Source organism: Trichechus manatus, unplaced genomic scaffold, assembly GCF_000243295.1.
Source record: "Trichechus manatus latirostris isolate Lorelei unplaced genomic scaffold, TriManLat1.0 scaffold00086, whole genome shotgun sequence".
NCBI classification, from domain to species: domain Eukaryota; kingdom Metazoa; phylum Chordata; class Mammalia; order Sirenia; family Trichechidae; genus Trichechus; species Trichechus manatus.
Window position 1 is genome coordinate 8,722,588 of NW_004444022.1, and position 18,239 is coordinate 8,740,826.

General features: G+C 38.9%; 1 protein-coding gene across 2 annotated transcripts in view; it reads right to left on the reverse strand.

The window, feature by feature from the left end:
- Window positions 1-4,941: 4,941 nt before the first annotated feature.
- Window positions 4,942-18,239, reverse strand: part of SRGAP1 (SLIT-ROBO Rho GTPase activating protein 1) — a 331,342-nt gene continuing 318,044 nt past the window's right edge. The window contains exons 19-22 of one of the 2 annotated variants that reach the window (XM_004381554.3): window positions 12,142-12,322; window positions 10,743-10,877; window positions 10,274-10,613; window positions 4,942-6,366 (exon numbers count right to left, since the gene is read on the reverse strand). In XM_004381554.3, the coding sequence (XP_004381611.1) occupies window positions 5,989-6,366; window positions 10,274-10,613; window positions 10,743-10,877; window positions 12,142-12,322 (1,034 nt within the window). In that variant the 3' untranslated portion in view covers window positions 4,942-5,988. The remainder of the gene's footprint in view (window positions 6,367-10,273; window positions 10,614-10,742; window positions 10,878-12,141; window positions 12,323-18,239) is intronic. The other variant, XM_023736114.1, reaches the window with a different exon arrangement.

Here is an 18,239-nt window from a genome sequence, read left to right on the forward strand (position 1 = left end):
TGCTATATACAACATAGATGTCTCCCACTAACATAAACTTCAGCAAAAGGAGTCCGACACAAACCTTATATATTGAATGAGTCCATTTACATAAAGCTAAATGACAGGCAAAACTAGAGTTATTCATCTAGATACTGACTAACCTTGGAGAGAAGAGAGGGGGAACAGTGAGGGGCACAAGGGTAGCTTCTAGGGTCCTGATAATGTCCTATTTCTTGATCTCAGTGGTGTGTTTACTGTGTTAAAACTCTTAGACTAATGATTTGTCTACTTTTCTGTATTTTGCACTTCAGTAAAAAGCTTTTTCCTTGATTTATATATATTTCTTACTCCTCATCTCTTATAAATATTCAATCTGGTACATGGCTGATGAAACTATTATTTATTATTTATTGTTAGACCTTAAAAGTTAGCATTTTTGGTTTGCAACAAATGTCCTGAAACAAGCTGTGTATAAATCATTGATTGGGAAACTACTTTGCTCTGTAAACTTTCACCTAAACCACAGTAAAATGTTAAAAAAAAAAAAAGAGCATTTTATGTTTGAAGGAAAAATATCATCAGTACATGGGAATTCTAAACATAGTCAAGACCTAAGGATTAAATTTCAATTTATTCCAGTGAAACCAAAGAAAAGCAGCTTGACACGGCCTATTAGGCCAGAGAGTCCTTCTCAAAGGAAAGATTTCAATATGGCGCGTGTTTGTGAGGACTGCACTATTTCTGCCTCACAGTCAAGACTCTCCCATCTCTTCTCCCCTTCTGTAAGTGAGTCCTCAAGCTCTGACACTGAAAAACTATGGCTTCATGGATAAGGCCTTGTGCACGAGGCTTCATTTGCAAATTCAAGAACATTTTCAAAAATGAAAGTGAAATAAAAACATTGAAAAAAAAAGGTACAATTTTTATAGAGACCAAAGTTTATTAGTAGTTACCAGGGGTGGGGAGAGGAGGGGGAAAAGGGGAGTAATTACTTAGAGGGCACTGAGTTTCTATTAAAGATGGTGGAAAAATTTGGAAAAGGATAGTGGTGATGGTTCCACAACATAAAGAATATAATCAATGTCACAAAATTGCACATGTAAAAAACATTGAATTGGCAAACTATATATAGTTTTACCATAATTTAAAAAAAAAAGGGGAAAGGTATTATTTACCTTCACATTATTTAAATGCAACTTTGGTGTCTGGGGTAAAGAAAGGAAATGAAAGAAACCACCACAGAGAATCACACCAAATTGGAAGCAGACAAAGGCAGCCAGAACTATCTCATTTATTATAAAGATACACCGTGAAGGACGAAAACTGACTGTATACTGAAGCCTGTAATGGTACATGCCCAAATGTACAGTACTATACATAAAAGTGCATTGTCACAACAGATTAAGAAAACAATTTTTTTTTCTTCCAGAACTGTAAAAGCATCCCCTTTTCCTTTCCCCTCAGAAAGGAGGGACTGTCATGGTAAGAGGCAGTACACAGCATAGGTAAACACGATGGACGTAAGCGGCACGTGAGCTGGACGGGGTGGGATGGGAAGACACAGGAATTGTTGTGGGGTAGGAAAGGTACAATCACATCTATAGGGAAAACGAGACCGTCCAGACTGACAAAGATGCAAGATGGGACAATACTGAGCACCAAGGCACAGGAGGGTTGAGATGGAGAAGTTGTGAGAGAGTGATAGACGTTTCCAAAGACTCAGTGGGCAGTAGGAATTGGGGAGCAGGGTGAGGGAGGAGAAGGTGGGTCAGACGTTGAAGAAATGCCAACAGTACGAGAGCAAGGCTAAAACTCCTCTAAAATAGAAAGGCACTTCCACATGTACATACTACAGATGTACATTGACACGATTAGGTAACAGTCACAAGCAGGAAGCTACCAGTACTGCAACTGATCAAACCGACAGGAAAGGACAACACTGACTTAATTACGTGGGCAGGAGTTACCCTTAAATACGTATGTAAATAGCAGTCTCTCCTGTTACACAGCCACTTACTATACTTTAAGTATCTATAATAACCATCACACTACACATTTAACTTGGATGAATGCTCTAAGGGGGACATTCACAAATGCACAGTTTATATATTTTACTAAACAGTTTCTAAGGTAAGCATTGTGGAACCCAGTACAATTATTTAAACATACAAAATTCCCTATGTAATTTGAAGATACAGGTACCCATCTCAATTATACCACATAGACTATTTTTTTTTTAAAAGAAAGTATACTAGGGTAAGTGAAAGATCAAATTCCAGTTTGTTTTACCAATCTGAACGAAGCTGTGCCAAAGTTACCCTGACACCCCAGCCTGACTGGAGGATGGGTTTTCAGCTCTGTGGGTGGTCTGGAGCAGAGGCTCTGTTTACACATGGGGAGAGCCTTCACTTCTAAGCTGCTCTGTGCTCAGGGCCTCTGTGGTGGACGATTCAAAGCAGGACTCAGTCCCAAGTGCATTCCTGTATTCATGACCTCTCACTGCTGTGTCAGGAATAAAGAGGTGTCATCCCAAATTGGAAGTCTTCTAAAGCCACCAACAGACTCACAGGTTCTTTAACTTTGGGTTTCAGAGGCCCTGACTCCAGAGGCTATGTCACCACCAAATGCTAAGGAGACCACTACCCCTCCCCTTTCCTTTTCCTTAATTATGGACCAATTTTGGGAATGGACAAAACTACAAAGAAAACTCTTAACCAATACATTTTGACCCCTGGAGCTCTATATGCATTGAAAACTGTTCACGGGCATTGCAGTACGTTTTGCAGGACCCTGCTGCAAATTATTCTATGGATGGCTCAAGAGGCACCAAAGTCAGATTATGTTGTGTGAAAACACGCGAAACCGCTTAACAATGACACACTTAATACGGAGCTCTACAAAGGGCCAGTCAACAAAGTTGAAACAGTTTAGAAAACACTCCTCAAAAAATGTGTCCTTGGTCCCTTTTTTCCCCTGTCCCAATAATCCACCTCCCACTCCCCTGACCCAAACTAAAAGGCAGAACTGGTAAATCTACTTCTGTGAGTTCTATGGATGGGGTATGAACATACGGTTCTGTCAGCTGTGAATACATATTTTTGTGTAAGTGGAGTTGGGTAAGCTTTGTAGAACCATCATTCACCCAGCATTCAAATGACACCCCTCCCCAAACTGCCCACGAGGACACTGGGGGCAGAACATGTCTTCCTACCTCCCCTCTGGGTGTTGCACCAGTACTATAAAGGAGGCCAGGTGAGCCCTCTCAGCTGCTGAAGCTTTTAATGACTTTACCCTGTGTAATTATGGATCCTTTGTGAGGTGGCCATCTTGTCTTATCCCTGGAATCTGAAAACTTTCACTGAGCAAAGTAAGGATAAGCCAGTCCTTACCAAGTCCTATTCCTCCCATGAAATTGGAAAGAAAAAAAAAAAAAAAAGCCTCTGGGTGACAACAGGGGTATAGGGAGAGAGGATAGAGACAGGTAAGGGACAGCAATGGGAGAACGTTAGGACCTGTGTTCTCTAAGAAGGCACAGCCTCTGAGGCTCCGAGGGTCTGGAGCAGCATGATTTCTGCTGTCCAGCACAGCAGCAGAGTCCTGATTTGGTGGGTGGAAAAGCAATCCTGTTTTCATCATAAGTGTAAACAACAAAGAGAGGAGACACTAAGGAGGATTACCAGGGAGAAGCCTGGAGAAATAAGCTTGCAGGAGTAAGATCTACAAAGCTAATGCTAAAGCTTGTAAAAGCCATGAGAATAATAAAAACACTTCTGCCCTTCCGACGCTCTCGGTTAACATCTTACTCTTCCGTCAAATAAGGAAAATGGTTTTTAAGTATCCCTTTTTCCCCTGCAATTTCTACAACATTTCAAGTTTGCATCCCCTGCTCCCTTTTATTACTTCCACCTTTACTCTCTGCTTCTGTTGCTCTACCTAGCAACAGAAAATCAGAAACCCAAATGTAATCTGGGCAGGACTGGGAGATTATATAGGAAAGGCATAGCCAGGGAATATTGTTTAAAAGGGAAAATGCTATTGGGAGCTCAAGCCTGGCTGTGTCTCCATCATGTCTAAAGGTGCTGAAGGACCAGTAAAACTCAAGAGAAATGATTAGGGGCTAGACAAGATGCTGAGCTGGGCCTCCTTTTTAAAACGAGCAAAAAAGATGGTTCTGAAAATTCAGAGATTTAAGTTTACCATATTTGGAAATAGTTAAAAAAAAAAATCACTTTTCAATCCATGTGTGAAATTAGGACTTGGCAAGCAGCCAGCAGTGTGACTTTGAAAGGTAATGATATCTTTACCTTAATTTCATCTTTCTACAACTGGATAATTAGACTGGCAAACTGAGGTGGAGATAAAAGTAATGATCTTGATTTTAGTACAGATCCTGATTTTTTCCTGCATTGATGCATTCACCAATGGGCTGATAATTCAAAGTTCAGACTGGATAACTCTTAGGTGCATATGCAATTGATTGCCAGTTTGAAACCAAATACGAGTCATCAAAAGGTAAGTGTGAACCTAGACGGAAATCCATGGTGGTCCAGAAGGGTTTGTTCTGGGCCATCCGTTTTTTTTCAAAACGTCTGTTCATCTAGAAATTCAATGAGAGAGTAGACAAAATGCTCATGAGTTTACAGATGATATAAGCTGCTGCTGATAGGAGAAAAGTGATTTGTACCTTAGTAAAAAGCAGTCTTTGTAAGATGGCCGGGAAAATGGCATAAATGCAGGTTAGAGAAAAATTGTGGATGTGCTAGGATGTCAGAGAAAAAGGGTCCCTGATGGAGCTCAGCTGCCCATGTGAGTTATGTACAGACCACAAGCCAAAAAAAAAAAAAAAAAAAAGCATGGTTTCAGGGCGCAAAATCAGGGGGAAGTTATCCTGGAACCATGAGGTAATCCTCCCACCTTGGCCCGGCACGGCTCTTCCTCTAGTACCACAGCCAGTTCTGCACTGGCCCAAAGAAGACAAATGGAAAGGAGAGCTGTGAGTTCAGTTGAGAATTATCAGGCCTCTACAGGAAGTTTAAAGGAACCAGGGTAATTTATTTAGGATAAGAGCAAACCGAGGGAACAAAGGACTTCAATACTACTTGTTCTCCATTTCCACAAAGAACACAGGGATTTAGGGAGTGATAGAAATATTTTCTAGGCAGTTATTACACAACATATTTCCACAGGAGTTGGATGAGTAGTGTAACCAGGAAGTCTTTTCAATTAGACTGTGTGTTATAGTCCTTCATGAATGCTAGGACAGATGTGGAAATCTTCCGGGGCCTGACCAGGCTCGTGGAAGGAGTGACATTGACAGCTCTGAAGGACTTCGCTTTTCTCCTTTCCCAGGTTCAGTTCAGTTCAAGCAGTAATTGCAGAGGTTCTACCCTCTTCCACTGAGCCTTTAACCTGGGCCCAGGCAAATTATTTTTATGAAAGAGGGTACCACCCACCCAAGAAGGACCCACTGTGACAATTGCAAGTCTTTAGCATGAGCTGGGCCTACATGCCCTCTCCCCACCCCCTGGCTGTGGGATCAGAATTGCTCACTACCAGCTAGTAAACAATGCGATTTTCAGCTTTCAGCCATTCCGCCCACGTGCCACAAACCCACACTGGTTACACTCAGCAAGGCCTGAAGCTTGGACTCTTGTGTCTTCAGGTCACAGCATTTCTGACTCACCCGGGCCACACTAAATCTGAAGCACAGTACGATGCAGAGAGTGGTGTTGCCTTCATTACAAGTGGTGCAGCATTGGATTTTCAAGTAAGTCTAAGTGTTTCTATTGTCTTTAAAACGACATATGTCCAGTTATTAAAAAAAAATTACAAAATACAAATGCCCGTGTTAATTTAGCTAGTCTCAGACATTACATTCGAGAACATAGAAAAGCCAAAAGATCTCCAGTTATAAGCACAAAACTAATGAAAGCTATGGATTGTTGACTTTTGTCACTCATCCGTTTTTTTTAATTGCCTCCTCTGATGACCTTGCTCAGCTGGTTTTTACATTGTGCAAGACTTGTCTGTTGGACCCTGGGAAGGTGGGGCAGGTCCCATGGTGGGGTTTGTTTTTGGAAGAACAGCGGGTTTTGGCCTGAGGGCTGGGGGCTTCAGCTGAACACCCATTCTGGGTGCCACCATTGGCTTGAAAGTACTCATTGTGTCACTGGAGGAGCTAGTGCTGCGTCGAATTTGAGGCTCAGAGCTCCTGAGGGCAACGTTGTGCAAAGGGCTGAGAGATTCCGTGGAAGTGGCAGGTGTGGGAGAGTTTTTCACTTGCTCCAAGGTATCCAGCACCACATCAGGGGCGTGCTTTGCTGTACTCTGTCTCTCCAGTTCTCGGAGTTCATTCAAGGCTGTGTTCATCGTATCTTCAATATCCTGTTGAAAAATAATCAGAAGACAGAACAGACTGATAATTAATACCAACGTAGAGACCTATATATTCTATTTCAAGGCAAACAGGCCAGTGAAGAGTATGAATATTTTAACTTCATCACCCACAGAGTGTATGAACACAATGCCATCTTACACAATTATTTTGACTCTGAATGTTCAGGAGACCAAGATGTGATGGCTCATGGAGCTATGTCAAACATCTGTCACTCTAAGGCAGTAGGTAGCCTTTTAGTGGTTTCTAACTTGCATGCTGACTTATTCATGTTTCAGCTTATAGTAAAAAATAGCTAAAATTTAGATACTACAGCAGTTTCTTAAGAAATGTGAATAGGAATGGAAAAATCAGGCTTCAATATTCATTCATTCAGCAAATAATTTTTGAGCACTTAGTATGCACTTGGCTAACTCCTAGCAGTTCTTTAAAAGGCAGCTTAAGCTTTCCCCCTAGTGCCTTGTTTAGTGGATCTCAATTAAAATGATACTGCCCTATAGAGGGCATTTTCATAATTTGTGATGTGTGTATTTTTTTAATGTCACAATGAATGGGAAGCATTATTGGCATTTGGTAGACAGGGGCCAGAGGTACTAGATATCTTGCAAGTGCCCTGGGTAGTTCACAAGCAATGAAGAATTGTCCTGCATCTTGCTCAACTTTCCTCCAGATATTTCTGTAGGTGAAAACCCTGTTTATATACCTCAGCCTGGAACCTCTTTCCTCACATACACATGCAAAGCATTCTTTGCATGGTGTTGAATTTTCCAGGAATGCAACTACTATATAAATGGAATGAGAATTATACTTTGTTTTGATTGGAACCATACGAACGGGAGTTTTCTACCATTTTGGGAAAGTCACATCACTATTGGGAACACCTTTCATGGAATTTGAGTTAAAACCAATTAATGTAATGCTCTTGTATTAATATGCATTTTTAAGTGTTGCATTTATGATAATTCTACATATAGGTGAAATCATTTATTTCATGTCTTCTAGTGTAGTCAAGCCCAAGCATTAACTGAAATGTTTGTTTTAATATTTTCTTTTATTTCTCCTTTATATTACATTTAGAGCTTTATATATTCTTCTAAAATATGTATATCATCTATGAATTTATTTCAGTATAGTAAAAGGGGAATTACAAAATGGTTGTTTTATAAAAGGTGGGATGTTAGGTGAGACAGGATGGAGAACCACTGCCCTGGTCTGATTGAAATGTCTCTTTCTTACATTTCTATGGCTCCTTCCACTTACCTGGAACATAACCCTTACAAAGCTGCACACCAGTAATGGATTTCTTCTATCCATTTTTCCCTTTGAATTGTAAGCACCTTGAGGCAGGGACTACTGATTTAACTTTGTATCCATTACACCTAGGATGAGACCTGACATACAGGAAGTGCTCAATAAAGTTTGTTAAATGAATAAACTGAGATACTAATGTTAAATTATAGCCTCCAATAATGAAGAAACCAAGATATAGTGATCACATACGGATACTGTAGTGTTTTAAAAAGCACCATCAGAGATTCCATTGATTTGTTTAATGAAAGAATTTGCATGTTTTTTGTATGAACATCATGATGGCATGCATATTTGTCCCCATGGGAAAATGTGAAGGCTAGAGATGGAAAAATAAATAAAGGGCAAAGCTGGAAGCCATTTTGTGAGGATGACATCACTTTTCAAGACACCACTATGATTACTTTCATATGTGATTTCCAATTGTTGCTAAATATATGGATTTTTTTTTTTTTTAATAACAAACATCTGCCCCAGAAAGAAAATGTGCAGAGCCTAGTTTATTTGGTGATTTTTTTTTTTTTTTTTTTTTTTAATGATTTACAAGAGAAGGTGTTACTGGTTCTAGAAGCAAAAGGGTTAAATAGACCTTATTATGCCTTCTCACCTCCAAGATCCTTATTCCCCACTTCTCTAACCCAAATCATGTTCACCTGCTTATAATAAGCAGTGATGTTATGGGTTTCTCAAAGCATTAAATTCAGCTATAGACAAATATCACTGGTTCTAAGTATGGTATGCCTCAAAATGCCTTGTGTAACACATTATTTATTTTTTGAAGTTTTTTTGTGGTTTGAGTGAAAGTTTACAGAGCAAATTAGTTTCCCATTCAACAATTTATATACATTTTGTTTTGTGACATTAGTTGCAATCCCCTCAATGTGACAGCACTCTACCTCCTTCCTCCCTGGGTTCCCTGTTTCCACTCACCCATCTTTCCTGCCTCTTCCTGCCTTCTGAACTTTGTTTTTTGGGCAAATTCTGCCCTTTTGGTCTCTTGTGGTTGATTGTTTTGAGGAGCACATTCCTCACGACTGTTACTGATCACTTTATAGGCTTGTCTATTGTTTGGCTGAAAGGTGATCTCGAGAAGTGGGTTGTGTTCCAGGTTTGAAGGATGTCTAAGGGCCACAGTCTTGGGGGTTCCACCAGTATCTTTCAGACCAGTAAGTCTGGTCTTTTTTATGAATCTGAATTTTGTTGTACATTTTTCTCCCCCTCTGTTCAGGACTTTCTATTGTGATCTCAATCAGCGTGGTCGGTAGTGATAGCTGGGTACCATCTAGTTCTGGTCTCAGGCTGGTGGAGGCTGTGGTTCAAGTGGTCCATTAGTTTCTTAGACTGTTTTCTTGAGTCTTTTGTTTTCTTCACTCTTCTTTGCTCCAGATGGCAAGAGACCAAGAATTGTATCTTAGATGGCTGCTCACAAGCTTTTAAGACCCCAGATGTTACTCACCAAAGTAAGATATAGAACAGTGTCTTTATGGACTATGTTATGCCAATTGACCTAGATGTCCCCCGAGACTACTGTGTAGCACTTTAAATGGAAACAAAAAGTCAAAAGTCTGTTTGATTTTTGCTGAGAAATTGTTGTGCATTTAAAATTGGTTTAATTAAAACACACACACACACACACATTAAACTCCTCACACAATCTAATTTGCTATCTAAGATTCTTTTTAGTTAGGATACTGAAAATTGCTTGGAAATTTATCATATCAGAGCAAGTGTTCTTGGGTGCTTTTCATTAAAAAGAATCCATCTTTAATATTTCCCATGCGTGTTTCACTCGTTTCTTTGTCACTCTCTTTTTTGATCTATTTAGTTAGTTTTTAAACTTTACTGACAGTTGCTTTAGATTCTATTCAAGTCCTTTGTCACTGGCTATAAACATGTTTTCTGATGGCCTATGCTGCAAAAAGAATCAGAGAGCAAAACGGTAGAACAATGGTCAAATTCAGTAATGTTTAATTTTACTTTGTCAATTCTATTATTAGAAAAAACTACAAAGCTCCTATCCCCAGTCAGTGTTGGGAAGTGATGGCATGTATGGGTTCAGGAGTGAAGTAGCATTCAGACTTTCTTCTCTTCAAAGGGCTAACCATTATTTATCACACTATTTATTGACTAATCGATCATTTTCTAAATTGAAAGTGTCATCTTTATCATACACTAAAATTTTTCTTTTTCTGGGCTCTCCATTCTGTTTCATCATCTGTCTTCTCTACTAGCTGCAGAATACAATAGTATCTGGTACAGCTAGTCCTTCCTCATCATTCTTCCTTTTTAAAATCTTCCTGGCTATTCAGCAATGATGGGTTTGAATGTCCTGGATCCTACATTTCTGGCATGTCTCTGTTTAAATCAATATGAACCTAATAATCTTGGCTCTTCTAGGTAACAAATGGTTCTTCAAAGGAGACTCACAGCTAGACCTTGAAGAATGGGCTAATTTCCTTTCCTTTTTCTTTAGCTGGTCCTATACAAGAAACATAGCTACAAGATTTGAAGAAGGTAAATCTTCACACCTCCTTCATCATACCATCATATTGTGTACTCAGCACACAATATTCCATTAAAGCATCGTACCTGAGCAATTGTCTCTGGGTCCAGTGGCTTGTGGTCATTGAAGCCTGTGTATTGCCCTGATGATGTAGACCTTCTAATAGGAGGGCTGTCCATCTTCTTGAGGGAGTCATGCCGACTGATGTTGGTCAGGCTGCCATGGCCGGGCCGGCGCCTCCTCTCAGGGCTGTCATTGTTGAGGCCACGATTCTGCAGCAGGCCCCGGGGGTGACTGCCCAGGCTTGGGGACCCCAGGTCAACTGAGGAGTTGGAAAGAGCATGTGGAGGGTGGAGGGGGCAATGGCCATCGCTGGTCCTGCCAGGACGCCTTACCGGAGGGGGTGTCTCTCCTCTTTTTCTTTGTCTAGACCCAGAGAGAGAAAATAGGGAAGCTTATCACACTGGGTAATACTGGGAGGCTGAGGGTAAAGTGGCTCCTCATAGCCCCTGGAGAATTAGACGTTGAGGAGCCTGATTACCAGACTCTACCTACCTGGCTAAATAGCCATCAGGATGACGGTCTGTTGGGGAGTTCATGTCCTTGGATGAAGACTTGTCTTCAGTGACTGGCCCACTGCTAGCTTCACTGTCTGCTTTTTGGCTCAGAGTGTCTGAAAACGTATCATCCCTGAAACAATGCGAATCAAGAGTGAGGGTCTTTTGCTAGAATGGAGTAAAAAAAAAAAAAAAGTGATGGTATTTAGGAGTCCCTGGGTGCTACAAATGGTTTATGTGTTAGGCTGCTAACCAGGTTGGTGGTTCAAGTCTACCCAGAGGCACTTTGGAAGAAAGGCCTGGTGATCTACTTCCAAAAAGTCAGCCATTGAAAACTCCATGGAGTGTAGTTCTACTCTGACACACATGGGTTTGCCATGAGTCAGAATAGACTTGATGGCGTCTAGTTTTTTGGTTTTATTAATGTATATGTCTTTTGTATTAACATAAGTGTTTTCTTTTTCATTATGAAAACAATACCAATGCAGGTAATTTGGAAAATTCAAAGGTACAAAAAGAATGAAAAACAATCACCCATACTGTTAACATAATATCTAGAGATAAATACTATTATCATTTTAGAAAATATCCTTCTAGGCTTTTCTCCAAGCCTGGGATACATATCTATGAGTGTGCGCATATGTATGTATAGTATTTGTACTGTAACTGTTTATGTACTTTAGTTGTACATGACTGCATGTCTATATCCACACACACATAACATTTCCTGCATTCTGAAATTAGGCTGTATTATTCCATCACTGTATACATTTTATATGATTGTATTTCTCTTTTGAGAGGCTACTCTTAAATTGTTGGTACATTGTGAAATATTTGATCTGCAAAACTGGGATTATACTGCCCACAATATTTTGTAATCTTTATTTTCACTTAAAATGTTATGACCATCTTCCCATGTATTTAAATATTTTTGGAATTAGGGATTTTTCATTGGCAAAACAAAACAAAACAAAAATCCTAGATATGATTCTTTTTAGACTTTAGGTCAGTAACCTCCCTCCTGGGAATCTGGAGTTGAAACAGTAGACAGACACGAAGAGAAATGCACCATTGTTTTTAGAATTAGCGGTGTCATTTCAGCTCTTAAAGCCATTCTCTGCGTAAGTTATTTTTCTAAGAACCTGAAAGGTTCAAAAGGTGTCTCCCACTAGTCTTTGTTCTAAACCTACTGGCAAGAGTTTGGGAAATGAAAACCTTCTGGGCCTGAAGTACTGTTAGGTAAAGACCCACTAGCAAGGTGAAGAACTGTGCTTGGCTCAGAAGTTTCTCTCTGCAATCCTTTCTACACTTTTCTCACAAGACCAAGCTCAGCTTAAGAACAATGGCTGGAGTCCTCTATTGGAAAAACTCAGGCAATCGAAACCAGAACTACTCACATATCCTGCACCACTATGTACTGGTGAGGCACAAGCCCGTCAATCCCATTGTGTCTGCCTTCCCACCAGTCCTCAGATGCGCGGTGATACAGCAGCAGGGAGGCACCCTTCTTGAAAGACAGTTCTCTGGCAGACCGCCCAACATAGTCAAACTTGGCTATTGCTTCTATTGGCTCACATTCTACAAAGAACAGACCAGGAAACAGTGAGGGACAGGGTTGGTAGGAACGCATGATACACTATCTGAAAGGGCTATATGAGGCTTTAGAAATAAACAAGCCTTTTTAATATCCAGTCTGAAGACGATCATAAGCAAATCATGATGGCAAGGAGCAAACAGAGGCTTTAAAAGCGCTAACAGAAAAGCACTCTCTTGCTGTCATCGGTTTCTCTGGCAAAAAAAAAAAAAAAATTGGGCATTAGATTTTAATTTGTACAACCTCTTTCTAGAGATGAAATGACAGTCTAATAAAAACCATTTTAAATTTTGTAATGTGATATGTAAAACCTTTCCTTGGATTGTAATATCCTCCACAATTGCTCCAATGTGATGTTGACATTGATGGAGTTTCCTTGCAATATGTTGATGCCATTTATGACATGGAAAAATCAGTATCCCATGACAGATATAAAGTTTATGCTTTATTTGCTTATTTTTAAGAAAATCAAGGTTATGAAAATTACCATATTAAAAACTACTCAAACATATTTAACTTCCTCGTGTCCTTTTTTGGCACTGTCAAATCCTCAAACTACCAGCAACTTAATGACAAGCTACCACCAACAGTAATGACAGCTTTGTTTTCTCTAGTATCAAAAATATATTTAAATCTTAACTATGAAATAAGCATATCGTACACTGCCCTCTACCCAAATTAAAAGACCAGATTCAAAAACTGTATTTTCTAGAGATCAAAGGATATTCAAACGAATTTTACTGACTGAAAAATCCAAACTCCAGAGGTTACATACCACATGATTCCATTTATATCACACTCTTGAAATGACATAATTATAGAGATGGAGAACAGACTGGTGGTTGCCAGGGGTTAGGGATGGGTAGGAGTGGAAGAAATGGGGTGCTTGTGGCTATGAAAGGGTAGGCAAGGGATCCTAGTGATGAAACTGTTCTGTATTTTGATTGTGGTGGTGGCCATGTGATACAATGCCATAGAACTAAACACACATACACACACACAAATGAATGCATATAAAACTGGTGAACAAATCTGTCTTGGAAGAAGTACAACCAGAATGCTCCTGAGAAGCAAGAATGGCGAGACTACGTCTCACATATTTTGGACATGTTATCCGGAGGGATCAGTCCCTGGAGAAGGACACCATGCTTGGTAAAGTAGAGGATCAGCAAAAAAGAGGAAGACCCTTAATGAGATGAATTGACACAGTGGCTGCAACAATGGGCTCAAGTATAACAACGATTTGAGGATGGGGAAGGACTGGATAGTGTTTTGTTCTGTTGTACATGGGGTCGCTATGAGTTGGAACCGACTCAACAGCACCTAACAACAACAACAACAAAACTGGTGAAATCTGACTATACTTGATGGATTATATCAATGGCAATATCTTGGTTGTGACATGGTACTACAGTTATGTTAGATGTTACCATTGGGGAAAATTGGGTAAAACATGTATGAGATCTCCCTGTATTATTTATTAAAACTGCATGTGAATCTATAATAATCTCAAAATAAAAATTAAAAAAATAGACATAGAACTCTGGGTCTAAAGTAAGAATTTCAGTTTTGCTCAATTCTGACCACAAATATTGAAGGCAAATAAAAGGACAAAGTAACCGAAACAATTTATGAGACACGCTTTTTGTGATTAAGATTATTGCAAAATGCCTTTCAGTTTGAGGCCATATGTTCTTTCCTTCCCTCTGCCACTGACACCCATCCTCATCCCTACTATCATCACTACTTCAACACAGGGGAGTAAATTTCTAATCAACAATGAACAGATCTAAAAAAGGCCAAGACAAGTGGCAAATGCTTACAGAGATACATCTATGAAATGGGCAATAGCTCATTTTCTAAAAACTGAGCTCATATTAGTTTCCAAATATTCTAAAATATATGTACACATAACAGATTAAAACCTGAATATATGCCACATATTTCCTCAGGAAATTGCCTTGTTTTCCTTTATAACAGACCTTCCCATTTCAAAGATTTTTTTTTTCAAAATAGATTGCAATATCTTCAATATTTGTTGTACTTTTATGGACCTCATGAAAAATCCTTGGATAGGCATCTAACTTGTTTATTACTTGATAAATTCAAACATTCTCTGGATATGTAAGGCAAAAGCACAAAAACAAATACACTGAAAAAGCTTATGTTTTACCTTATCTGAAGAGCCGAGGTGAATTTCAGCTGAACTAAATATTTTAAAACAAACACAAAGAAACATGCCCCCCTTTTAAAGAATCTTCTAGTGGATAGTGTTTGAAGTGAATAGTATTTTATATTGCAGAACTGCAACACTATAATCTCCATGTAGTACACTTCTTGGAAAATATATGTGCATATAATTTTTAAAACAATAGTTTAAGTCCTTTAGAAATTCACTATGATTTTTCCATCAAATGTTAACACTCTGGTAATTTCCCCCTAAAATGACACTTTCTTTATTAAAACAATATAACAATATAAACAGCAGCTTATTAGGTATCTACAAGTCTGCTTCACTGAGCAGTGAATATAATTTTACATTTAAAGGGAATGACTTTATAATTCTAAACTTGCAGATAAAGGATAAATCCTCGTTGATCTGAGATGACAGATACCAAAATTTACCCATTTCTCCCTAGGGGATAGAAATAAACATGTCCATGGAGTAGGGAATGGAAATAAACACGCCCATGGAGGATGACATGCCAATTTCTTTAAAATGAACTCAGTGACATATAATTTGCAAGCTCCTGTGTGCATACACCCATATATTTATATTTGGTTTTACTAAAAAATTTTAGATACCAGCACATGACACAGTATACAATCTACATACTTGTCAAAAGGAAACAGAGAACCATCATTGTTTTTAATACCATTCAATGATACGTTGTCAATGTTGGCCAAGGGCTATTTAAGACTATTTAACCGATCTACCTATCAATCAATCTATATTAATAAAATCATAATTTCATACTCATGACTTCTATGATAGTCATCTCTTCTTTTTATTTGTTTTGAAACAACTAGCAACAGGATTATGAGACTCTGCTAAATTCATTCAAATGTGGAGAGGTTATGACAGAATGACAAGATGAATCAGAAATACATTAATTGGTAATCCTAGTACATCAACTAGTAATTCTCAGCAATTTCATTACTTTGACTCTTTCTACTCCTGTGAGAGCCATTTCACAGTCAAGTGTCAATCAATAAGCTATTTACACACATCTTAGTCCAGTCACTGCAGAGCAAATCAATCTCAGGGTGTGGTAACACGCCATACCCTTTTCATATAGAGAGAGGCGCACATCCTTTAAGGTCCTGCGGAGACACTGTAGAACGCTGCTAATGATACAACAGTAATAGCAAGAGTGTAACACAGTAACTTCATTTTCCTGTGAGCCTATTATAATTTTGAGCAAAGGGGAAGAAAATTCAGCAGAGCCCATTTCCTGACTGCCCGGTGCTGTCAAGTCTTTGATGTCCATTTCTTATAATTTTATACAAAATGTTAGCACATCAGCTTTTTCTTTGGGACCTTGCTGTCCCCAACACTTTCCCTCCTAGATCTGCTGCCCACTGCCCTTGCAGATGATGGTTTTGTGCTGTGACAGCCTGTTGTTTGGAAATAAAAGGTGCTCTCTCTAGTGATACTGTGACAGAGAAAATACAATACCTGGGTGATCAAAGGGATAATCAATAGTCTAGTTAATTTAGTTACAGAACTTTGGAGGATGGCTATGGGCGAGAATACCTGTCCTTTGTAAGCAATGCTTTTCTTTCCAGAGAAATCAGATTAATATGATCAAAATGTTATCTAAAACACAAACAGAGCACTAAGAAAAGATGCTCTCTTGTAGTCAAGAGGTAAGAGCAATTGACAGATGGCACAGTGGTGAGACTGGTGTTTGGGAAGATAGATAGCTGAGGAATCCACCTTGGCTTTTCCTGCCACTAGGGAAAGCAAGGAAACACTTGGAGAAGTCAGCAGCAAAAAAGGAATGAACCATATAGCAAAACAAAGAAACCTAAGACAAAAGGAAGGATGGTGGCAGAGGAAGGGCTCAGTCACTTTCAAAAGCAACATCACAGAAATCAAGTTCTTACTTTAAAGAATATCTTCTAACTTAAGTTTGAAAATATTAATTCACCTTCCTTTTAAAGGCACAAGGAAAATTTCTTTTTTAAGTAGACAGACGGTGGACACTAGACACTCTACCCTCCTCTTGAAATCAACTAAAATTGCCGAATTAAAAAAAAAGTTTGTAATTGCATTAATGAGCTATCAAGATAATGAGGAATACTTAAAGACCAAAAACTCAATGAAAGTAGGAACCAAGAGGTAAACAGAATACTAAAGCATTTTACCTTGAGGGAATTTTTCCAACCTGATTTATTTATGCTTCGTTTTCTTACAGGGTTCTAGGTCCAGGTCCTGCCCAAAAGATTCCCCAAAAGGCCCCACTCTCAGTATCAGAGTGAACTAGAAAGAAATCTCTGCTCTAGCGCCCCCCGCACCCCCACTGTAATCACACATACATACACACATCTACCCTGGAGACTTAAGGAAATCATCTGTCTCAAACCTTGGAAAAAATGATCTATGAGAATCCCAATTACATTTCAGTCCTTAGGCCGACTTGCAGTTTAAATTCACACTACCTAGGTGGCAAGGAAAACCTCAAGCTGAACATTTAATGTGGTCCCAGACTGGCTGTACCCCATGCAGAAGTAAATGAAAAACTTCTCTGGAGAAACTAACCTTCAATAAGTCCTAAAGAAATTCCCATCAACAAAATTCTAAGAAATATATAAAAAATTGACAAAACATATTGGAAAATAAGACTCAATGAATGAGACTCAACAGAAACAAATCTGTGATGACTTCAGATAATTAGAATTATCAGATATATAATCTGACACAATGGAAAGGATTGATATTGTGGATAAAGAGCAAGAGACTATAAAAAAAATGACCAAGCAATGTCCATCTGCAGAAGAATGAAACAGGACCCATATCTCATACCATACACAAAAACTAATTCAAAATGGATCAAAGACCTAAATACAAAACCAAAAACTATAAAGGTCATAGAAGAAAGAATAGATCAACGCTAGAGCCCTAATACATGGCATTAACAGGATACAATTCATAACTAACAACACACAAACTCTAGAAGATAGGCTAGATAACTGGGATCTTCTAAAAATTAAACACTTATGCTCCTCAAAAGATTTCACCAAAAGAGTAAAAAGAGAACCTACACACTGGGAAAAAAATTTTGGCTATGACAAATCCAACAAAAGTCTATCTCTAAAATCTACAGGAAAATCCAACACCTCTACAACAAAAAGACAAATAATCCAATTAAAAAATGGGCAATGGAAATGAACAGACACTTCACCAAAGAAGACATTCAAACAGCTAACAGACACAGAGGAAACGTTCGCGATCACTAGCTATTAGAGAACTGCGAATCAAAACCACAATGAGATACCATCTCATCCCGGCATTACTGGCACAAATCAAAAAAACAGAAAATAACAAATGTTGGAGAGGCTGCGGGGAGATTGGAACTCTTATGCAGTGCTGGTGGGAATGCAAAATGGTACAACCATTTTGGAAAACAATACGGCGCTTCTTTAGAAAGCTAGAAATAGAAACATTGTAGGATCCAGCAATCTCACTCCTAGGAATATATCCTAGAGAAATAAGAGCCCTCGCACGAATAGACATATGCACACCCATATTCATTGCAGCATTGTTCACAATAGCAAAAAGATGGAAACAACATAGATGCCCATCAACAGATGAATGGATAAACAAACTATTGTGTATACACACAATGGAATACTACACAATGATAAAGAACAATGATGAATCTGTGAAGCATCTCA